The 25,026-nt window shown below is 40.9% G+C and overlaps 1 protein-coding gene across 6 annotated transcripts in view; it reads left to right on the plus strand.

Annotated features, from left to right (window-relative positions):
• The window catches only part of TLE4 (TLE family member 4, transcriptional corepressor), a 143,343-nt gene that overhangs the window by 113,131 nt on the left and 5,186 nt on the right, over nucleotides 1-25,026 (plus strand). For all 6 annotated transcript variants that reach the window (XM_033123118.1, XM_033123122.1, XM_033123119.1 and 3 more), the window contains 8 exons: nucleotides 7,701-7,820; nucleotides 8,801-8,854; nucleotides 9,366-9,518; nucleotides 10,756-10,888; nucleotides 11,246-11,439; nucleotides 12,087-12,163; nucleotides 22,385-22,634; nucleotides 23,755-24,002. In XM_033123118.1, the coding sequence (XP_032979009.1) occupies nucleotides 7,701-7,820; nucleotides 8,801-8,854; nucleotides 9,366-9,518; nucleotides 10,756-10,888; nucleotides 11,246-11,439; nucleotides 12,087-12,163; nucleotides 22,385-22,634; nucleotides 23,755-24,002 (1,229 nt within the window). The remainder of the gene's footprint in view (nucleotides 1-7,700; nucleotides 7,821-8,800; nucleotides 8,855-9,365; nucleotides 9,519-10,755; nucleotides 10,889-11,245; nucleotides 11,440-12,086; nucleotides 12,164-22,384; nucleotides 22,635-23,754; nucleotides 24,003-25,026) is intronic.

The raw sequence follows: 25,026 nt of genomic DNA on the forward strand, positions 1-25,026 counted from the left end.
TTTCAAAGCAGCTGTTAGATGTTGATATTTTCATTCAAGAACAGAGCACAGTACAAGAATAAGTCTAAAGCCAGTACACCTTCCCAGAAAACTCAGGAAAGAAATCTTTAGGCAGCCCCCCCCCCTTTTATATTAGGGCAGTCAAACTCATACAACTGATTCATTTTCAGCAGTGAGACTTAGTAACATTGATTATAAGGCAATAGGTGAATGAATGATTTAGGATATATTTTATAGGTATTATACTGAAAAATGTATTCCCAGAAGAAGGGGCCGAGTGCATGTGACTATAATTTACATAGCATACCAGATTTATAGAATCTGTATGCATGAGGGAAAAGAATGAGGGAAAAGACTTCTTGGTAGAGGACAGGTGCACTTAGGATTGTTAATTTGTGTGCACTTGGAAATGTTTTTACAGTTTCTAGGAGACTGTTAGTACTCTGCCATCTCTAATAATCAGGAGTGATATTACTTGATTAATTTAGCTTGTGCTTGGGCTTTCCTCTCCATCAGTGGTCAGGGTGTGTATTTGAGGGGGTGTACTTGTCTCCCCTCTGAATCCCCCAGTTCCTTCCTCCTATGGCCCACAGTTTGGACCACATGCAGTCATTGGCTGTCAAGGAGGAAGCTAAGAATTAAATCTGTATCTTTGGTGTCAAAGCATCATGTTCCAGCAGCTCAGCTCAGCAGCTAAAGTAACTGTATTTAATGAAATTTCTGGGGCGGAGCCAACCTCTTTATTCCAGGAAGAGGAAATAACAGTCAACAAACCCCAAGAGGACATTAAGATAATGTTCTAATTTAAAATCAATTTTATTGATACCTTATAAATTATTACGGCATTTTATCCTGACCAAGTAATACATAATGCTGAAGCTGTGGAACTAAAACGTATGAATGACTGAATATTGAAGTGTTGTATATTCTACTGCATGAAGGAAAAAAAGATGCAGGACTTCAGTATCCTAAGGAATATGGATGGTGGACCCTTACTGGAGGGCAAGGTGTATATTTCATGCATCTTTGCATTTCTGTACTTGGTGGCTGTTCAGTAAATACTTATTGAGTGCAGCCATAAGTGGGTTCAGAGTGTGTGGTGGTTTTTCCACATTAGCCGAAGAGCAGGAGCTCTTCATAGTGCTAGGTCCATGTGCTTCACAGCACGCACTCGCCTGTCCGCCTCACAGCAGCCTCCCCAGGAAGCACTCGCATTATCCTCGTTTTTACCCGCTGGGGGTATTACCCGCTGGGGATCTGGAAGCTGGGAGAGCATCATTCACTTGTCCATGGTCATTCAGCAAGTCGTACAGCCTGGTCTTGAACCCAGGGCTGTCTGACTCCAGTAGCCACAGCTCGGCCATTGTGGACACTGCTCTATCAGTTCTTAATGATTCCTCTGTCAGTTCCTTCTCTTTCTCAAACCAAGTTTCTCTTACCGGGAGAGAAGCTGAAAGACAAAGACAACATTAGAACATTTTAAAGAGCGTGTTGTTCTTGACATGTTATAAAGGTGAAACATTTATTAAGAACAGACTCATTACTTTATATGGAGATTATATTAAATGTTATTTTAAGAAGGGCAGGTCTTCAGAAAGTCCCAGTCATTTTTGAAGGTGAATTTTGATTTATGTTAATTTGAGAAAAGCAAGTTCTGTGAGGGTTATATACAGATTGTGTTTTTAATGGTTTCCTTAATCAAGCAGGTTATTTTAAAAAAGTTTTACCGTAATGAGCAATAGGCTGACATCAGTGACTGGCTCAGAGCCCTACCATATTTAGGTATTTCACCACTAGCACGTAATAAATATTAAGCTAATTTACATAAGTTTGCATGTGTTATGAGTCAGTGTATAAGACATGTGCATTTTGACCAAATAATTTTTATTGTAAAGTTCTTAACATTTAATTTTTCCTGATTGAGGATTATTTTCTCCATTTCTCCTGGTTATTTCCTTATCAATGAGATAATACATTTTAAAATGTTTTATCAGTTAAAAAAAGAGTTCCATGAACAGGAATATACAAATTGTAATACATTACATTGTGTGTAATACTGTACAATAGAATGTCAATTAGAAATTTACTGGGGTAAAATACTTGTTAGTTTGGTATACATAGGTTTATTCAGGATATTACTTTTACTTCAGAACTTGTTGGAAGAATTTCGTAACTGAAATGCTTTCAGGACTGGGACCATAGTTGGCTCTGGATGACTCATGATTGTGGGCTTCTCCTGATGACCCTTCTGCTTAGAAGGACTGGGCTGAGTCCCTGCTGATCACCAACAGTACCTTGGCCTTTCTGAATTCAAAAAAGTCACCAGTATTCGTTTCTGTTGTAGGTGTTGGTCTTTTGCAGAGGGAATGATGATGGAAGTTATGGCATCAATAAAGGGTCTACAGGGCTCTTGAGCCCGCCATCTCCCGCCCTCTCACACCACCGCCATAAACAAACTGCCCCTGAATTGTTCCCGACTTGAATTAATTCCTGTACTGAATGAACTACAGGTAGAAGAGCAGTATGATTTCTTTTAACCTGGGCTGGTTTTGAGAGTTAAGAGGCCTGGACAGCAGTGTAAAGCGGGGACAAACCAGGACTTGCAGTCACCTCAGCCAGACTTTCATGGTGCCTTCTGCCCCATCATTATCCCCTTTGTCTGTTTGAAAAGGAATTTACCCTTCGGTGCCAAGTAAATGGGTTGTTTGAAGGCCACAGCTGATGAGCCAACAAATGGTAACGAATGAGTTTTAGAGTTCTTGATCATGGTAGTGCACTTGACCTTCAGTGTATTCTTTCTGGTTGGAATCTTGTTAGTGGGCAGAGACATCCGAGCACTGCACCTATGCCAGTGGAAAGCAGAATTAGCTTGATGTGCATTTGAAATCAAATGAGAAAATTCAATGTGAAGGTGGTATTTATAGTCCTGCCTGCAGTATTGAACCAAAACCTATTGTGATTGCAATAGGAAATGTGTTTTGGTTAATAGCAGCCTCTTGAAACCCTATCATTATGGACCATCTGTATATCTATGTTGAGGGATAGTGCTACCCAGATGCCTAGAATATTCCTTATGTGAGGCTTAAAATAGAAGCTCCACACTAGCTCTGTAGTAAGTAGAATGTGGTACAGTCATAACGCTGAGTTGCTGTTGCAGAGGGCTCAGTTATCTACCTGGATCTGTACCTTGTGCCTTATGTGGATTCGTTCCTTTAGTCTTCAAAGCAGCCCAATTGAGGGAAGGGTGTTGTTGGCTACCAGGCTGAGCGACACTGAGCAACATGCCCAAGGCTGCACACCTATTAAGTGGAAAACTCTGCACTCTGACTCAGGCAGTCTGACTCTAGAGAGGTGCTCTTGCCTGCTAGTAAAGTCGGCTACCTGTTATTAAAATTAGCTAATTATAACAGTACTACCCCTCTATTTTTTGGGGGGCATAATTATTTATAGAACTCTTTCTCATACATGGTCATCTTTGATCTTGAGGTGGCAAAGGAGTAAAGCTGAAGAGGCAGACCCAGCCCTTTAGATTGCTGGAGGTGTCAGTTTTCCAGCTGACTTGGTCAAATACCCTTAATAAAGTCTAGATTGGATTTCAAACTAGGATCTAAAATTTTTCTCATTTTGAGATAACATGATTTTAATATTAGGAATAACTATCTTTAAAACTTATTTTTTACTACCAAAGCAATTAGGATTTTTCATATAATAAGACTTAAAAATTTTAATATTTTTTTCTTGGTTTCTCCTTGTTTGTTCCCCTTCTCTTTTTCTTTCATTAAACATCTACCTTGTTTTTTTTTAATACCTAATACACGTGTTTACTTCTTACAAATGCAGAGCTTTTTAAAAAAGTTACTTCTAGGTTATTGCTTTATTTTTTTAGAGCTTTTTACTAAACATTCACATTTAAGGTATTTTGCCCTTTCTGGCTCGGCCACTACTTCTGATTGTGACTCTCTGTTTGTTACAAATTTACTGTATATTTACATGATCAGACTGTAATGAGAAAAGATTTATGTTTAATGTTTCTAAATTTGTAGATTTATACAGTCATGAAGCAGCTCCAATAAGTTTCTTATGTAGTAAACTAGGGAAATATCTAACCTGGCTAAGCTTTTAAAATAACAACAAAGAAATAAAACTAAGCTTTTCTTATAAAAGCGTGACTTTGTCTTTATTAACATTTATGTAATTCCTCCTGTTCACGTGCCCAGCAAAGATCCAGGTGGTCTTCCGGTGGCAGAACAGTGGACCTATGACATTCATGACGAGAGTCGGTGCCACGTCCAATTTGATTACAGAGCAATTATGTTATTAAAATACTGCTTTTTGCCCCAGTGCCCGTTGTTCAGCTTAACCTTTAAGTGCCACTGATAATTAACTACTTTATCTTCTACCAGGAAACTCCAACATGTAACTGTTCTACAGTAAAATTCACAAATAAAATATTGCCCATAGAGCCTGAAACAGCCGGTTTTTAAAAAGTAAAGCTACATGTATATGTGTACCAATAAATAAGCATAAAAGTCAAAATAAGCATTACCATTTAGTATTAATTTTTAAGAACGTATTTCATCGTTTAAAAATCAGTCTTTCGTTTTGGACAGAGTGGAAATACCTTTCCGTAGAGTGCATCAGAATCAAAAGGCTGAGAGATTTGTTAAGCATACACATGCACGTTCAGCTTTTTTTTTCTTTCTATAAAATACCAAATTAGTAGGATGAAGGCATCTAGAAGTAGGTAAAAGAGTAAAGGTGAAAAAAGGGCAGAGCTTCCACATTGCCTTTTCCAAGGGGTGCCACTACTCTGGTCTTACTTACTTTACCTTAGTGAATGGTTTCCCGTGGAACTGAACTGTTCGGCCTAGAGGCCCTCTGAAAGAGAATGTGTCATACGAATTTTGGGTTGAGATTAAGAAGTGCCAAGGGGGTGTTTAGTCATTATGTTCAAAAACATTTCTGGGCAGTTCTATACCACTCACTGTGCCAGGGGTCCTTACCTCCCCAAGAACCCTGGAGTGGGAAGTGGCCTTGCAAACAAATAGCCATAAACTGGTTGTGAGTGCTTTACTCATTGGGTGAGCAAAATGTTAAGGGAACAAAGAGAAATGAGTGATTAATTCTGCCTGACAGAATCTGAAGGAGCTTTGAAAGGTGATATTAGAGCTGGTTCTTAAGAATGAGATTTCAAAAGGAAGATACTCAGGGAAAGGGCATTCTCGCAAACCCTGAAAAAAAGGCTACAGATGCAATGAAAATACACAGAGCACAGGAAAGAACAACAAGCTCACAGTGCTGAGACAAGGCCAGGGCCCTGGTTTGGGGCAGGGAATGAAGGACTTCAGAAAGCAGCCATACTCAGAAATTCGGGCTTTTTTTTTCTGTGGATGATGGGAAACCATTTGTCACTTTTTAGGGATTCAGTTTGTTGAATCTCTGTTTAGGAAATATGAATCCAAGAAATGTGGAGAATAGACTGGAGGGGGAGAAACTAGATATGGGGTTCTGGTATTAAATATAGTAGATAATAGCTCACGGATGATGTTTGTGTGCATGATTTCAATGCAGTAATGCTCATAAAAACCCGATTGCGTTGGGTCATGGTGTGAAAGCAAAGGCATGGAACCGTCTTATAGATTGGGAATGAAGAATGGAACTCAGTGGAGATATATGAAAGTCCAGAATTAATCCACTTTTTACAATTGTTTGGCTTCTAATGTTTTGCTTCAGTCTTCAGCCTTACCGAATAAATGCCTGCCATCTTTTCTTACACTAAGCTTAACGGCGAATGTTGAAGTAGGGATGGTTACTGGATTTGGTGTTTACATGTAGAGTATTCATATAAAAGCGAGAGGCACTGGTCCATGAAGGAAGGGTTTAGAAGTATCCAGCCCCTCCCTATCAGTGGGAACCTACTCACTGGTCATGATCTCATCTTTCTCCTCCTCCGGAGTCCCAGCCTCCATCCACCCCTGCCTTTAGCTGGTGGTGGAATTGCCATCACGACAGCCGACCACTATGGGGTGATTTCTCCGTAGCCATACCGACCGAGATGTGGAAAAAGTTTATTTTTCTCTAACAACAAGCTTTGAAAGTTTAGCCACAAAAGAGAATGTGGCATTTTGGATCAATGAAAGTAAAACGGAATGTATAGCCAAAAGTTCTGGCTATCACGCTGCCTCCCATAGTTAATTAAAAGGCCCTTGGAAATTTTGTGTATCTTTATACAAGTTAATTATTACTAACAGACTAAGATAAGGGGGAAAAAATACAAGGTGTTAATTTTAGATAAGATAAATAAAGTTATAAATGAGGAAGAGCTTAATGAACAGTTTTCTGAATTGATTTGAATGCCAGGCAAAGATACTCTGGTGATTCTTGTTCTTCCTAGAATTTACTTTCTTATCTCCAAGTATTTTTTCCTCTGCCCTCTGAGATCAGCCCTTCCCTAGCACAGGCTGGGTTAATTTAGTACTTGGAGTCTTGCCCTGGTGCTTTACTGAGGGACTTGGCTCCTCAGGCTTTTACAACCCACCCTCAGCAAGTTAGCCCTGCACTCGGCCCTGCTCCCTCTCTTATACCCTCTTCACCTTTATGTAAACCTTCTGTTCGGTCTTTCTGGAACTGAGTCACTAGCCAAATCCAAAGGTTAGTTCCAGCTTTCATCACTTCTATATCCATGGTTTTAAGCTCTCATAACATCTAAATGTGCTCAGTAACCACCTGGCCTTAACAGCAGACAGACTCATTCTCTATGCTTCAGATCTTGTCACCAGTGTTTGTTTTCTGTGTTGAGAGCTCTTTGGAAGAGCAGAGATGACAGACGTAGCTTGAGCCCATACAGATCGTCCTTACCATGATCCCAAGAGGTAGGGACCACCTTTCTCCATTCTGTGGTCCTAATGGGGTTCCTGGGTTTCCAGAGATAAGAAGGAGCAGGTTCATGATAACTCTAGAAGTCAGAAAGGAATAAAGTGCATTTTTGTAGGGGTGTGTGTGTGTGTGTGTGTGTGTGTTTTCCTTGTTTTGTGTTTTTACCTTCTACTCTGCATCTCCCAGGCCCTTAAGGTACAAGGCTAAGCACAACGGTGTAAATATGATATTTGTGTCGCATGATCACCATTTTGGGGTACTTAAGTAATTCTGAAAAAGTACCTCCTTTTTTTTTTTCACTGAGGAATTACTAATTATCTCTCAAGCTGGACTCTAAATAATTCAGTTTCTCTGTAGAGGCTTGAAACACTAGCTTCCCATTAACCAGCAAACTTGAAAAAAAAATAGCCTGTCTTCCTTCCTTTTTTCTCTTGTATCTGCTTTCTTTCTCACTCAACTCTCTGAAGGTGCTTCGATAGCATAATATAAACATGTCCTTTAGACCAAACCTATTCTGTCCTTTTGGTTTACACTATTTCCTAACTCCTTTTTTATCCCTCTGCTCCTTCTGTCCCATCTCTGTTTCCTTTGTCTTGTTCTTTCATTTTTTCCCCGTTCCTTTTCCTTTTTTGTTTTTCTCCTTGTTTTTTTCTCTGTACCTCTGTTTTCTTCTCCCTTTCCCCTCCTCCTCTCTCTCGTCTCCTCTTAACAGCTTTGCAAGTGTGTACTAATGAACACAAACTAGATAAAGTCTCAAATGATTAAAGAATCACACTGTTAAATGGCTGATCATTTCTCAACCCTGCTTCCCTTTCTAATTTCAGAGTTCTTCGGTGTCCCCGTCAGCCAGTTTCCGAGGTGCTGAGAAGCACAGGAACTCCACAGACTACTCCTCTGATAGCAAAAAGCAGAAAACAGAAGAAAAGGAAATTGCAGCTCGTTATGTAGGTTCATTCACCTTTGCTTTGGGGGAGGCTGGTTTACCTGGCTTTTTTTATCAGTAGCCATTTTACCCTTTCACTATCACCAACCAACACTAGAATAGAAGATAACATCCTAGGGGAATAATTTTTATTGCAGTTAGAGCCATGTTAATTGGCTAGCCAAAGTCCTGTGTGTGTGTGCAGGTGAGTGTGCAACACATCCGTGAGCAAGAACAGAGTGCTTTACCTGGCAACTAATATTAATAGAAGGTTTGTGTTCCATATTATTATTTCTAGATGTATTTATTTCCCTCCATATATTTCAACGTGGCTGAATTTCTTGTGGTCAGCCAGAAATGTTAAGGAAAAGTGTGAAATTACAGAAAGCCTGTTAAAATGTCCTGTGCTGAGGAATTTAGCAAGTTTTGTGGAATACGACTTGCAGAGACATCCAGGATATCCCTGGCACGGGTTGACTCTCATTTTTCTTCAGTGACTGGTCCTTCCAGTCATATAGTGAAGGGAGCCAGCTAGATAAGACTGATATGGAGGCATGCAGTTGCCACTCTGCTTTCCATTCTGGTACCCCCCACAAGACTGCAGATCTCAGGAAAAAGGCTGAAAATGAGAATTTTCATGTGAAACCTCCCAATTTAAAAATTGTGGCTATTTACCCAGTTTTTAAAAAAATACTAACAGAACAAGTCACACCCATGTGTAGGCAGGTTTAGTGTGGGCATGTCAGTTTGCAGCTGGTACTTGAGAGAATCAAGGAAATCATAAGCTTCCATTTTTTTAACTGTAAAATAGAATCATCATATTACCTACTTCAGAACTTCATCATGAGGATTGAAGAACATAGGACACTGTAGAGTGTTTAGTACTCTTTGATGCAGTTCAATTTTATACGATGTAAGGAATTAGTCTGGACTTATCTAGGGTAAATCTGGCTTTTTTTTCCCTCTGGGGGAGGAGATAATACTTCTCAATTGTCAATGCAGGACAGCGATGGTGAGAAGAGTGATGACAACTTGGTGGTTGACGTTTCCAATGAGGTATGTTTATGGCTCATTTAACTTCCTGTTCTTACCCAGCTCTAACAATGACAAGTTTCCTGACAATTAGCGTCCACAATGTTTTCTTAATTTCTAAAAGGACCCACACGCTTTATTTACCTGAAAATTTTATGTATTACTGATTTTACATGTCAATGATCCTTTTGTTACAATTGCTATTCTTTTCCTGTGACGTGCACGTGTGTTTTACTACCAACCATAAATGCACACCAGACATCTGTGGTTCGCCTACAGATCTCATTGACAAGTGACTTGCAAATTTGTAGAGTTGTAATTTTTGTTTTTATTTTAAATAAGTACTATAAATTTGTAGTATTTTCTTTGATCTCAATACCGAATATTTTCTTCAGCAATTTGGTGAGTCTTATCTATTCCAGAATATTTTGCAGTTCTAAGCTATTAACTACTTTCGGCTAGAAACGTCCACACCCAAGTACTCCAGCATTGTGAATGCGTATGCTACATTAATACCTGAGATATTCCTTTGTAGGATCCATCTTCCCCTCGAGGGAGCCCCGCACATTCCCCACGAGAGAATGGCCTGGACAAGACGCGCCTGCTCAAGAAAGATGCTCCGATCAGCCCAGCCTCGATTGCATCCTCCAGCAGTACTCCTTCCTCCAAATCCAAAGAACTTAGCCTTGTAAGCAGTTCTTCTCCATCTTTTTTAGTGTTCCCTGTTTTAGGATCGTTGGGTTTGACTATTATTTTTTCATTTTGTATTTTTTACATTTTTCCTATAGGACTTTTATTTCCAAGTGTGTGTATATGCTTGGTAATTGGGTTTAATTGACAAAAATATTTCTGGAACAGATGGGTTTACTGACTTGTCAGTGATGGATGTTTGTTTTGTGAGTCTTTTTGCAAGGCTTGGGGAGGAATATGGGGAAAGTGAGTGAAATGTGTCTTAGTGAAGATGAAGAAATATACACGGGTTACAGAGATGGTGTTGTCAGCTGTGGTTTATGGTAAATTTAGTTTTTGGCTTGGATGTGATTTAGTTGCTAGTTTTGTTTGAATTACCAAGCTATGTATGATTGCAATGATTCTCCCTTCCTATCTAAAAAGGAATCTGTCATTTATAAAAATCTACCTTGACTTACATACAAATGCAAAATGTAACTGTCTGCAAGTCAGGATAATCTCCCTATAACCCCTTCTTCTGTGGCTTTGTAGTTAATTCCGTTTTTGTATCATGTGTCTTCCCTTTTCCTCACCAGTTATTTCCTTATACCATACCATAACATTAACAACAACAAAAAAGACAAATTCAGTTTTTAAATAACCTTTTGAATCACAGCTAAGGAAAGAAAATTCATCAGTTTGTGTGCAAATCAGAGGGATATGTCTGACAGAGAGTTAGATTAAGTTTTTCTCTTTTTTCCTGGCCTTTTGGCCTTGTTGTAATGGCAACTGCTTTGTGCTGATCTGTAGGACAATTCAGGCTTGGATCGTTTCTAAGAGGACCTGTTAACCAGGAAGTCTTTTGTGACTTGAGCAATCCACAAGGAGCCCAACTCAAGCCACGCAGTCTTATTTAAATCAAAGCCACCAGCAAGTGGTGGTCATAGTCTGGATGCATGATATTTCAGCCTTCATCTGACTAACCAGTGTCCTGGAAATGGTCTACTCTACCCTAAATTCAGCTTCAGTTTATGTCCTCCTGGACGTTGGTTTTGTGGTCTCAGGAAACTCTTTTTTTCTTTTTTTTTCAGCTCTCTTTAATTAATGAAAATAAAAGCCTAAGCTAAAGAATCTTTTCCATTTTTTCCTTTCTTTACCTTTTTAAATGTCAACATCATTGTTATTAAACACCATTGTTTTTCAACATCATTGTTAAAACCGTGTTCTAATTGCCAGTGTATTATATCTCTTGTTAGAATGAAAAATCTACTACTCCTGTTTCAAAGTCCAATACCCCTACTCCACGATCCGATGCACCCACCCCTGGTAGTAATTCCACTCCTGGACTGAGGCCTGTACCTGGAAAACCGCCAGGCGTCGACCCCTTGGGTTAGTAAGAGAGAAGTTTGTCTACATATTTATGTTGCTTGTTTTTTAAAAAATTAAAGCAATTTAAAGAGTGCAGTCCATTAAGAGTATTTATTAACCAGCACTGAATGGCTATTTCACAAAGTTATTTAATCCTAAACAAGCACCTGGCACCTACCATGTCTGGCACATAGTAGGTGTTCAATGTAATAAGGTTGAATGAATGACCCTCGATGAAGGCTTGAATGACTTTTGAGAATATTGAAACAAGCTTATTTAAACTACTGATCCTATTTTTTAATGTATATAAGAATGTCTTACTTCACTATCGTTTCCTGTGTTCTTGTTTTGATTTCCTCGTTCCATTTTGGTCTGTAGCCTCAAGCCTAAGGACCCCGATGGCAGTTCCTTGTCCATATCCAACCCCATTTGGCATAGTGCCCCACACTGGGATGAATGGAGAGCTGACCAGCCCTGGAGCTGCCTACGCAGGGCTGCACAACATCTCCCCACAGATGAGTGCAGCGGCAGCTGCTGCCGCCGCCGCCGCCGCCTACGGACGATCACCAGTAGTACGTTTGTGGGTTTTTACAAAATAAAACTATTTCAGAGCATGGAGGATTGTCATACATATTCTTTTAATGTGGTTTGTTAATTCAAGTTATTTATATGGTGTGTATTTATAAGTTAAATTATATGTAATTATATTGAGATCCATTTTCTTTTGTAAGGTTATATTCCGTTGTACTATAACGGAATTATATTTTATTCCGTTAAAAAAATTGTGACCCTAGGAAAGTACAGCAAATAGTATAATAATATTGTGAATGCTTTGTTTCCATCATGAGCATGAATAATTATTAGTATATTTTTTATGTATGTTCCACTCCCAATTATGTTACCATTAAATCATAAACATTGTATCATTTCATCAGTAAATAAATACTTCTGTGTGTATTTCCAAAATTCCGTATTTCCTCAAAAATAAGACCTAACCAGAAAATCAGCCCTAGCATGATTTTTCAGGATGACATCCCCTGAACATAAGCCCTAATGCGTCTTTTGGAGCAAATCTTAATATAAGACCCAGTCTTATTTTCGGGGAAACACGGTTTTTAAAGGATCTATTCTCCCAGGTTTTAGAAAAGATATTGAGTAGGATGAAATGAATGAATGTAACTGTGTCTGGTTTTATTGTTTTGCTTTGAAAATTTTTTAGGTTGGATTTGACCCACACCATCACATGCGTGTGCCAGCAATACCTCCAAACCTGACAGGCATTCCAGGAGGAAAACCGTGAGTACCTCTGTGTCAGGCCCTGGGCCCTTGCTGGCCCTTTAGACTTTGAGCACTGCTAGACAGTGTGGGGGAGTTCCCATGGCTTGCATTTTTTCCCCTTGCAAAGCATTTTCTGTTTTCTCCTAAGTAAAGAGGTAATGAGGTGGGGTTTTGTGTTTTCAATTTAAAATCTTGAGCTTCTAATATGGAAATGTAAATTGCTGAGGCATCTCCAGCAGTCAGGTTTTCTCTGTATGTCTGTTACTGTTTTCAAGGCAATTCTGTTGCCTTGGAAAAAAAACTCTTATATGCAAACATGGTGCTCAAAATTTGAGCATGTTGAGAAAAGACATACCAAACTTCAAAGGCTGAAAAGAAAGAAGTGTGGTTTTATGCTCAGTTGTGTTTCCAGAAAAGGTGGCTTGCTCAGTTGGCTTCTTGTCTTGTGAGCCGGATATTTGGAGTCCCTGTATTCACAGCCCCCTTGAGTCATGAAGGCAAAACACAACCATGCGTGGTTCCAGCCTCTCCTTGTACATTCTGATCTCACCATATCTCATTCCACATCCTTCATTTCAGTCCAGTGTACCTTTTGATTGCTACCTATGCACAGTTCTCTCTGCTATTTGGCCTCATCTTCCCAAAGACTTTACTGTAAAATAACACTGGGTTTTCCTTTAAAAATCCCCGCTTGCTTCCTCTCTCCTCTCTTTCGGAAGCATCCCTGCAGATTCTCCCAACTTATTAGTCAAATGTGATTTTTATTCTCATTGGTCTTTACATTGGCATCCAGTCTATCACTATGCATGCCGTACACATGTTTCCCCAATCTCGAGTGCTTTCTCCCCTGCCCTCTGCTTTCCGAACTGGACCCTCAGTAGCAGCTGAATCCCATTCTCTCAATAGCTTGCCTGCGTGGGGCATTTGCTCTTTCTGGTTCTTCCTACACACTTTCTGTGGTCTGCTGTCTCACTTCAGGTCTCTGCTAAGATGTCCCTTACAAGCGTTCTGCCCTAACAGCCAGAACTTCTCTCCCTTTCTTCCTATCACCGTTCCTTTCTCATACTTGTCTCTAACCATTATCTGCCTCTCTCCACTTGAATATAAGGTCCACGATCGCAGAGCAGAAGAACTCTTTGCTTTTCAGTTATAGAATTAGCTCCAGTGCCTAGAATGGTTCATAGTTGATTACAATATATACCTATTGAATGAGAAAAAAAGAGGGGGGGGGAGGGAGGGAGAGAGAGACAGAAAGAGGGAAAATAACGTGCCGATGTTGCCCTTCTCTGACCTCCCATTGTTTGTTTATTCACTACTATACACTCAGAAACGTAATCGTTACCCATTTGTCTCCTGTGTGCCCTCTTGCTCTCTCCATCTTTCCTGCCCCTCAGTGTTACTCATTCCTGACCTGGACCTTTCCCTTTCCACCTGGTGCATCAAACTCTTTGTTCTTCCTTCTGTAACTCCCTTCTCTACAAACTACCCTAAACTTCCCTGTTGGATCAGACACAATGCTGGCTCAATAGTCAACTTGCTTAGTAAATATTTGACTCATTAATAGGAGAGGCAAGGCAAATTAGGCTTTTTGAGTTCCTTGAGAGTTGAAGGTATAATCAATTATCATAAAATTGTGTGTACTTGTGTGTATTCTGCAAATAGTTGTTTACTGACTGACAAGTCTTGTTGACTGAGAAGTGTGATGTATGTGAAGGTGAAAGTTTGGTCTATTTAAAGCGATGACTAAATAACAAGATCAAAGGATTAATCAAATTACTCAAACACCTACAACTTCCATAGGAAGCTGTGGGGATCGAGGGGTTCCTTTAGGGAAGAGACATCACCCCATGTTCAGGTACTGCACAGTCCTCAGTTAATCAGCAGTTGCACCCACAGCTATATATAACCATCAAGGCAAATGAGGTAGTGCTTCTCACCTCAGCTGCTGCCCAGAGGCCACAAGAGGTGAAGGTGTGTTAGGTGTATTTAAAGAAGCAATGATAGTTTGGTTTGGGAGTTTGGGCCAATTGAACCACTGTAGAATTACAGCTGGTCTGATTCAGTTGGTGCTTCTGAGCTTTGAGCTGAGCTCCCTTCCTTTCCCCTATTGACTCTAAGCATTATAAAAATTTTGAGTTACTTTTGGGAGGATTGGAGGATAGTTGGAAATTTTTGTTTCTGAGAGTGATAGAGTCACACCTAATGCAGTTGACAAATGACACCAGGAATCCCAAAGAGAGTGTGGTGTGGTCCACAGAGTATGGGTTCTGGAGTGAGACAGATCCAAGTTTGATTCTGACTCTGCCAGTTGACAACTAGAAAGAGGGTGACTCTGCAATTTCTTAACTTTGTGAGCTTCAGTCGGCGTATCTGTAAACCTGGGCTGGCACTTCCTGACAAGAGAGTGTGAGGATAAAATAAGACAATATGTTATATGTTTAGTACACGGTGGCTATTCAGTCAACTATAGCATTATTTTCTGTTCAGTTTGCCCCAGTGTTTTATCAGTTTTTCAACCTCTTATACAATAGAATGTATTGTAGGGGACAGAAATGGCCCAAGAAGATTAGGTGTAATAAATTAGATTCCATGTTCCTGTTACTGGTATATCTTTATATAACAGGGCATCAAGACATAAATTCACATTAATTTACGCATATAGAGGTGATATACTTTCATTATAGATTTTTACAGAAGACATGATTATAATGATTATGTGGTTCTTCAGATTATAAAATACAGAATTGTGAAACTTTATGTTGTGCATGTATTTCAACATAAAAACTATTTTTTGTGCTCCAACATAAAACATAATAAATCATCTTAAGGTCTCCCCCACCACATGCACGCACAAAGTAACTGCCTTGCTCCAGAAAGACCTAAGAGTTGAGCATCTCTGTCCTAATTATTTTTACATAATGAATTGCTAGATAGTATCAAAAGTTACAATTAAATGCATGTTCCAAAGTAATGAATAAAATACATTTATTTGATAATTCACATTGGGCCCTCTTGTCTGTTCTGGTGAATTAGCAAAGGTTCCGCTCACTATGTAATTGGAATGACAACATAGTTTAATTTCAACATAAGCCAAAATTGGACTTTCTTCCTCACCTGCTACTTAAATGAGGCTTCTATAAATAGTATGAAACTATTCTATTAAAATCATGATACTCATTATAGGGTATGGCATATAAATACAGCCATAACATAAGACCTCAGGTTTATGGGTTTTAGGCTGCTCACAGTTCAGAAATCTTTCTCTGTTGTATTTACTTGCTTTTATAAAGCAAGATGATTCAAAATAGGAACAGTGCTTGACCTAAGAAAACCCTCAACAGTATTTTTTGACTGGCTAACCTACTATTGGGTTCATATGCTACTTAGAACTTAATTTTCTATCATACTTTAAAAAGTATGATAACCAGACTTTTGATTGTGAACTCAAAATCTAGTTCAGTCTTGTTAGACATTAAAAACTTGAAGAAGATTTTGCAAAGTATGAGAAAGATATGGGTAGTGTTACAGAATTTGGCCTCTTAGAGAGGGTAAATAAAATGGAGGCGGAAAGGCCAAGCACTTGCTTTAAGCTGGATTTTCAACAAAAGGTGATGAGCCAAATAAAGTGACTTCAATGTGCATATTTTAAAAAGAACAATTTGCAGATGCCTTGCTTGTTTGAAGCATAGCTCTGTCAGAAGTTCCAGACTGCCTCTGTCCTCACCCTCTCCCTCAGGGAGCCACTCTTAGCGCTGAGTAGCTTCGCCTCCGAGTGTGCGTGCGCGGGTGGCAGGTCACAGTATTGCTCTGGCTTCCCCGCACCCTCTCCCTCGAGCCTTGTGTTTGTAGTTATTTGCTGGACATCTCAGCTAGCCTCCTTGAAGTATATATTCCTTCCACTTCACATTGCAGTTCAGTAGTAGTCACAAAATCCTTCCCCACACTCCATCTTCCTCCCTGTTTGCCCATTTTTTAGTAACTACTAGTATTGTTTCTTTTTTCCTGAAATCGGAAACTCAGTTATTATTGGCTCCTTCCTCACTTCTCGTAAGTTGAGTCCTACAGAATTCTTTATCTGGCTTGTTAACCTTCCCTTTGCCTAGTTCAGGTACTCATTGCCGCTTATCTAGATCATTTACATAACGGTCTTTTATTCCTCCTATTACTCTTACTCCTTGTTACCAAATTTATTCTATGAAGGGCTTTGCCCCAATAATATCCTACCCCTTCTCCCCACAGAAAAAACACCTTCATTTAATTCTGTTTGTGAAGTTCTTAGGCTGGCATTTGAAGCCCTCCCTTTTGTAGCATTATCTTGAGGCGTGTGCGTGTGTTTTCCAGATGTGCTTAGGCCAGCTTTTCCAACCACTGACTATGGAGTCATTGCTGAATAAATGAATCCCTGAATTAAAACCTATCGAGAAATTTCCCACATCATTTCACCTCATTCTTTTAGAGAGCCCTTGTTGTTTGCTAGTCCTACCCCTTGAAATCATTTTTCCATCTTCCTCCCTCCTTGGTGAAATCCTTCCATTCTGTAAAATCCATCTCGAGTACCGTGTCTCTCACGAGGCATAAGCTTTTTGAACCACCACAGAACTTTATGCTTTGCGTCTTCCACCTGGTCTTATCGTCACTTCTGTATGTTTCTCATCACACTTCCTACACGAGAAGCCATTTGTGGGCAAGGCCAGTGCCTTACCTGATTTTGTATCCTTAGCATGACACATAACAGAGTATGTGGATAGGAGGTACTTACTGATGCATTGAATTGGATAGAAAAAGAATAGTTCTTCAAATTCAAGCCTGGGTTTCTCTGATTTCTAGAAAGGTTGACTTTGCTCATTCCAATCCTTTTTGCTGTGTACACATCAAAGAGTTTGTTGAAATCTGATAATAAGTATGTACTAGAGCTGTACTCTTTCCAGTCTTGAGTATCTTACATATACTTGCAGCAAACAGAGGGCCACATTATGTCCTTAATGTAAGCAAGCACTTGAAATTCTTAATAAGGGAGTTCCAGGAACATAGTAGGTGTTCACAGAGTGGTTGTGGTTGAGTTGAAGAATGTCCTATTGAAAACCTCGAACGAAATTATGTGTCTGGTTTCTTAACTATTAGGCCCTTTAAAAACCATTAGTGATTATAGAGAGGAGAGAAAGGATGTCTTTTCAAGTAAATTATCATTAAGAATGTATGACACCATCTAAACTTGAAATAACCTTTCTTTGCCTTCCTTTGAAATTTAGTCTTCATCACCTCTTAACTGCGAAAACAATTAGCCTTTTTCCTGGTCATCATCCCTCAGAATCTCAGCCTCCTCCATGAGCATTCCTATTTCCCCTCCTTGCCTGAGCTGACACCTGGCTCTCTCTTGAGGGGACCCCTCCACCTGCAGCCCTCTAAGGAGTGCCCTTTCATTTGTTTCACACCCACAATCCTCAGTGGCGGGGGTGATAAACGCTGTCTCCCCCAACCCCCACTTCTCCAGTCTCTTCTAGAACTGAACTCTGCCTTTTTATGAAAAGCACCTTTCAGGCTTATGCCAGTGGACTGTACCTGTTCCTCTACCTTGTTGGAGGAATTTCCCCAATTTATTAAAAAATTGACACTGGCTTAGGGTCTTCCTCCCCTCAGAGCCTGCCGTCACCCTGGGTAACTCTGGTGTTCACAAGGTCAGCCTTCCAATAACCTTGTCTTGGGACTTGGACCGCATCATCTCTAGTGAACCTGTGCCCTTCTCAACTTTATCTTCTTACAGACTCACAAAGAAGACCTTGTCGTCATCCCTCACTGTGTCACCTTAGAAATCCGAATGTCCCGTCCAATAGAGCCGCCTCTACCTCCCCCTAGCCAGATTGATTTTTTCAGTTGCAGATCTGTTCCCAGTTCTCTCACAGTCTCCCCAGCGCCAGCCACAGGCTTCTCCACTAGATTACTGCTCTAGCCCCCCTACTACTTTTCCTTCTTTCATTCTGCCACCTACAATCCACTCTTCACCCAGCAACCAGAATGATCCTTCAAAACATTAACTGAATCATGTCCCTCCACTGCACAGATGTCTTCAGTGACTTCCCATTCTGCTCAGGATAACATCACTCTCCTCATCACCACCTGCAAGGCCTTTTACCAGCCCCCTGCCTCTCTTCTCCTGTCGTCCTCCCCTCAGTGCACTCTGGCCTTCTCCCGTGGGTCTGCTTCAAGGCCTTTGCATTTGAGGCAGATGTGCAAGGCCCCTGTCCCTCAGGTCTCAGCTCATACGCCACCTCGCGCCTCTCTGTGCATCTTTAGTCTCGTTTATCTGAGGATAAAAGCGAGAGAGACTGTAAGAGAGAGGCAGCATTTAACCACCATTGAAGTTACTGATTATTCTGCATATGTTGTATGTTTTCCCTTGTAGGATGTGTGCTTTGGAGGGTAGGGACTCTGCCTCTCTTATTCACCTCTGAGTCCACAGCACCTGATAATACCTGATTCGTATTAGGCATTTAATAAACACTTGCCGACTAAATGGGTGACAAGCGTTGTATCTGACTCTGGCCTTCAGTTTGCCGTACTCTTCCTCCTCGTGCCGTCTTTCTTACTTTACCTAGGAAGTTAATGCCCGTTCTTCATATCGCAGCCCCATTGCCATTTTTCCTGTCCTTCTCACTGTGTCAAAATCCCAGAGAACCATGGCACGAGCCCTGTTCATAGCCTGGGCTAGCTGACATTTTTTAATATTTATTTATGTGAATATCTGACTAATGAAACTGCTTCTCCTCCCACCTGTTACCCTCGCTGCCCCGTAGGCTGTAACTTCAGGAGAACAGGTGGTATGTGGGGGTTTTCTCTCTGTTCTGTCCTCAGTCCTGCTGTACCCTCAGCGTGGTGCTTGGCACCCTGGGGTACTCAGGGAATATGTGTTGAATGAATGAATCTCTTAGTAAGTCGTTATGTAATGAACCATCTTCCCTCCTCCCCCTCTCAGCTCCCACCCCTCCCCCACCTCCCCTTTCCACTTTATCCTCTCTTCCTGGTTGTCAACCCCCCTGACTGTTCTTGCTAGAGGTTCCTTACATGTAAGCATTCTCTTAGATTCTGCATCTGTTCTACTCATGGTGTGCTCTGCTCCAGGATTATTCTTTCTTCTCCTTAGCTTCTACTGTCGCTTCTTTGTGGATGACCAGACCTTGATCTGTCTAACCTGACTTCTCTCCTGAATCACAGTGCTTAACTTCTGGATGGGCTCTTTGGGTTCCCCATGCTCTCAAGTTGAAGAAAACCAAGCTCTTCACCTCCTGACGTGTGTACACTTCGGTTATTCTTCCCTGTCACCTTCTGATGGACTGCAGTCTACCTAGTCACCTGGGGTCCAAGCCTTACAGTCGTCCTCAGTACCACTCTCTCAGGTCCCACGTCTAGAGTCCTTCCAAATCTATTGATTTGACCAAAGAAATACCTTACATCTGTTGTCTTCCTAGCTTCCCACCTCCTTCCCTGTAAGCAAATCTGACATACTACTTTTCTCTTACAACCCAGTTCTGAGTCTTTCTCTGTAGTCTACAGAGAAAGAAGAAGCCCTCATTGTTTGGTGCCCACCTCTTTCAGAGCCATGTGCATGCTTCATCCTTCAGGGAGCTCCTCAATCAGTAATGGGCTGAATTTTGATGAATGTGACTAGCCTGTAGATTTTTGCATTAAGTAACCATAAACTGCTGTAATTTGATTCTAAAACTTCTCTGCAGCTTGGCCCAAGCTCCTATCCTTTGTGTACCCACAAATGCTTTCCCTTGGTATGTCTTCTGTAAACTTCTTCCATAAACAGAGCACATTCCAAAGCTCCATGCCAAAGCAGAATGACATCATTTGCAAATGGGCTATGCCTGTGATACCCTCAGGACAGGCCCTGCTCCCTCCCACATACCGCTAACATCTCCTGCCTCCAGATGTCTCATAAAAGCCTCACTCATTGTCCCCTCCCTGACTTCAGTGCCCTAAGAATAGAGATGTCTGTTAAGGCAGATGCTCTAATTTAAGTTTCATTTGGAACCAAATGCTTCACAACTGGAGGGTTTTCCCTGGAGATGAATTGGAGATGGAGCTGCTGATAGGTACTCACAGGTGGGTCTTTGGGGCAGTCACATGGGACACTTTTTCAGGTTCAGATTCCATTTAGAATTTGTTATTGTCAAGTCTGATAGGAGTGTGTGTGTGTGTCTCACATCAGCCATTTCACCATCTAGACCTGGAGACTCCTTAAAGCTTCGTGATTTTGGCTTATTGATCTCCATTAGTAAGGCATTTATTGGAGTGATCTCTAGGCAAAAGTCTCATCACAGGCTTCTGAATTACCCAAAGCAGAAGGCAATGCAAGTTTGGAGAGTGCCCTGCAGAAGTAGGTACCATACTGGACATTGGCTATTTTATTTAATTCTCTGTGAAGTATAGGTAGCATTCTCTCCATTTTAAAGGTTCAGGGAGGCTAAGTAACTACGCATGTCACACAGTGGCTAGTGAAGAGTTGACCTGAAATTTCTTCATCTGTGACTCTGAATTTTTTTTTTCTTTGAGCTTTATTAATATTCTATGCATCCAACAAGTCAAAAAAGTATACATAATAAAGCCATGATTAACATTAGGATAGTAAAAATTTAAACGAATATTGGTTTTAGGTGAATAGCCCTTGAAAAATATCATATTAGTGATGCACAAAGCAGATTCTTTTTTTTGACCACTTAGCATTCATTTAAATTCTAGATTATTATAATGGTTTCAGAGCAGAATGTCTCATGATCCACTGCTTTTCTGAAATGATTTTTATTTATTTATTTTTATTACTATTTTTTAAATTCACTTGTTTTTGCAACATTTATTGTTTGCTAACTACTAGTAATAGCAGGCTATGTTCTGACAAAGCTGACCGACCATCTCATTTTTGCCCAGGGCAGAGGGGTGTCCTAGAATGCTGGTCTTTCAGTTTTTCGTTTGTTTGTTTTAATAAGCATTTATCATTTATATCCCTCACACAGTGATAACGCCCCTTCCCCAATCTATTACCCCTCTGACATCGCATACAGCCATTACATTTCCACTGTCTCTATTCCTAATGCTGTACTCCACTTCTTGTAACTATATAAATATATATAAAATTGTAGTTGGCATTCATTATTGTTCAGCTTCAGCTTCAGGTGTACAGTGTAGTGATCAGGCATCTACATCATCCCTGAGGTGGTCTCCCTAATGAGACAAGTATCCATCGATACCCTACAAAATCTTTACAACATTATTGATTACATTCCCCCAATTGACTTTCAAATCCCCGTGGCCATCTTGTTACCAATTACGTATTCTAATCCCTCACCTTCCCCCTTATCTCCACCCCTGCTCCCATCTAGAAACCCTTAGTTTTACTTCTATGTCTCTGAAACTGTTTCTGATTAGTTCATTCATTTATTCTTTTCTTTAGATTCCACATATAAGTGAGGTCATATGGTATTTGTCTTTCTCTGTCTGGCTTATTTCACTTAACAATATTTTGTAGGTCCATCCATATTGTTGTAAATGATAAGATTTCATTCTTCTTTATGGCTGCGTAATACTCCATTGTATAAATGTACCACAGTTTCTTAATCCAGTCATCTACCGATGGGCATTTTGGTTGTTTCCATGTCTTGGCTATTGTGTATAGTGCTGCAATAAACATAGGGGTGCATAAATTTTTCAAATTAGAGTTTTGGATTTCTCTGGCTAGATACCTAGGAGTGGGATTGCTGGGTCATAAGGTCATTCCATTTTCAGATTTTTGAAATACCTCTATAGTGGCTGCACCAATCTGCAGTCCCACTAACAGTGCTCAAGGGTTCCCTTTTCTCCACATCCTCACCAGAACTTGTTGTTTGTTGATTTATTGATGATGGCCATTCTGACTGGGGTGAGGTGCTATCTCACTGTGGTTTTTATTGGTATTTTTCTAATGATTAGTGACGTTGAGCATATTTTCATGTGTCTGTTTGCCATCTGTATGTCTTCTTTAGAAAAATGTTTCTTCATGTCCTCTGCCCAGTTTTTAATTGGGTTGTTTGTTTGGAGTTGTGTGACTGAGAATTATGATCTTTCTACTATACTAGGCACAGTTGATGGGTTTGCAAATCATATGTATCACTGAAAATGTTTTTGTTTTATCTCATTACGCTGACCAGTTAAGTAACGTTTTTTACATTCCCTTCTTCCTATCTTTTCTCCTCTCTACTGCCTTAGTGCATACTCCTTCCATGTTACTGCCGATGGTCAGATGCAGCCGGTCCCTTTCCCCCCCGACGCCCTCATCGGACCCGGCATCCCCCGACACGCTCGCCAGATCAACACCCTGAACCACGGGGAGGTGGTGTGCGCAGTGACCATCAGCAACCCCACGAGACACGTGTACACGGGTGGGAAGGGCTGCGTCAAGGTCTGGGACATCAGCCACCCCGGCAATAAGAGCCCTGTCTCTCAGCTCGACTGTCTGGTGAGTGAACGTGGATGGACAGGGCTTAGACCTTCATTCAGAAAATAGGATGGGATGGTAAGAGACCTGGATAGACGAGCAACACGCAGTATTGATCCCAAGTGGGTAGTTGTTTTCAGTGGTTTGTGGTCTTTCACTTGGAGATTTAGAGTGCTGGCGAGGAGGCATGTCTTCTTTCAGTTCCTCAACGTGGAATTATCCCGTTCTTCACGTGGCATGTGCACCAGGACAGTTTTCAGCTTTCCCAGCGCGTGGGAACAGGCAAACTACTTGTTTTCCCATCTGATAAAGGACTGGAAGAAAACTTAAGAGCCCACAGTGGTTTCTATGAGAGGACACCTAAATATCATAACTAGTCACAGAGACAAGAGTAACTTGATACTTCACATGGCAAACACTAGACACCCCCGAGCTGCTTCATGGCTATCTGTTTTTGAGTTATTTAGGAAATTTCTGTTTGATCTTCTTTCTTAGACCAGCAGTAAGATTTTTGCTGCAGCCCGAAGCTAGATCAGTTTAACATAATAAATGTACACAGAGTCCAATACATAACCTCATGAACTGGGAGGAAATTGTTTTTTTCTGTCACTTAGCACTCTTTGATCCTGTCTGCCTCTAATTGATGCTGCTGCTTAATCAGTAAAACCCATGATGCCCTTGAGCCAGGTAATGAAGGTCCAGGTGAATGGAAGAGACTGTTAGGTCTCTTGAACGCCCTGGTAGTTTGGGCAACAGTAGCAGGACCTTCCCCAGCCAGGTCTAGTATACCAGGCCCCCGCGTGGCGACTCCAGCATTATGAGGGCTGCTGCGTTAGCCCGTGGTTATGCATGAGTGGCCAAGGCAGCTGGTTGATTTGGTGGTGGTGGGAGTGGGTCTAGATCTTTGCATTTACATCCTAATTAAGATTAAATGTCTTAGTACTAAATTTTGTAGATCAAGTTTAAGTACTTCCCTAATTTCATGTAATTTTCTAACATTAATCTACTTTATCATTGTCATAAGTAAAAATGGCTCATTAAAACCAGGAGGGAACACAATACTTTTATGGATTTCTGCTCTCGTGTTAATGCTGTTTTTCTTTCTTCATGAGTAATCTCTTGATGGTTTTTGTCTCTGTAGAACAGGGATAACTACATCCGTTCCTGCCGATTGCTCCCTGATGGTCGCACCCTAATTGTAGGAGGGGAAGCCAGCACTCTGTCCATTTGGGACTTGGCTGCTCCCACCCCACGCATCAAAGCCGAGCTGACGTCCTCGGCCCCCGCCTGCTACGCCCTGGCTATCAGCCCCGACTCCAAGGTCTGCTTCTCCTGCTGCAGCGACGGCAACATTGCCGTGTGGGACCTGCACAACCAGACGCTGGTGAGGTGGGTCAGCAGGCTGCTCACCAGAGCGAGAGGAAGAGCTGGTTTTACCACTTATGCCAGACGTGTGTGTGTGTATGTCTGAAAGATGAAATATGCTTAACTTACTAAAAAATTGTTAAGAACAGGCTCATTTTAAGATACCAGGAACAAATTATTAATGTAAAATCTTGTTTTCTACATTATTTGAATTTTATTAAATCAGGGAGTTGTTTTCTTTTTCTTCTCTCTCTCTCTTTTTTTTTTGACATTATACTGACCATCACCAATTCAGGTTTTAAAAAACTGAGGTCACTTTTACATAATTCATGTACATAAGATTCCCATGACCTCATGAGCTCGTTAAACACCTACAATTTGCCATCTGTGCTTGCTAACACACTGTCATTGTCCATAGACACTCACTGAGAGGTTTCATAGTACATGGGGCTCTTCTTGGTACTATATGTACCTGACACATTCATTCCTTCAACAAATGATTATTGAGCGCCTACCATGGACCCAGGATTGTGTTCAGTGCTGTTCACCCTGAAAAGGTCTGGATGGTCTATAGTCCTGCCTTTAAGGATGGATAGACATAACTATGATGTCTGTTTAGAAATGAGATTGTATAGGATTGGTGTTGACAGGTGAAGCCCTGAAGCAAGTCTCCAGATGTCAGCACCTGAGAGCAGAAAACAAGAGGTGTGATCCGCTAAATGGTGTGAGAAGGTTGTAATCAAGTGTAGCTACAAGTCAGAAGGAATGTGCAAGGAGAAAAGGCCTCTACTGCCTTGCCTGTCTGTAAGATATTTTGCAAGACTGAGCTCTGTATACGATTCCAAAACAAAACTTTTGTTCCTCTTGAGTAAGGCTGTTACGATGAACTACTTCTAATCCCTTCTTCCCCTCAGTGTCTTTTGCACAGTTTACCAGCTCCTGGTGCTGCTGAGTCACCCTCAGGTTCTGTCCGTGTCACGTGCCTTTCCTGAGAGCATGGCCTTTTGGTCTTGCACAGCCACCTGCAATTGCATTGTTGCTCCCTGCA

This window comes from Rhinolophus ferrumequinum, chromosome 12, assembly GCF_004115265.2.
Source record: "Rhinolophus ferrumequinum isolate MPI-CBG mRhiFer1 chromosome 12, mRhiFer1_v1.p, whole genome shotgun sequence".
NCBI lineage: Eukaryota > Metazoa > Chordata > Mammalia > Chiroptera > Rhinolophidae > Rhinolophus > Rhinolophus ferrumequinum.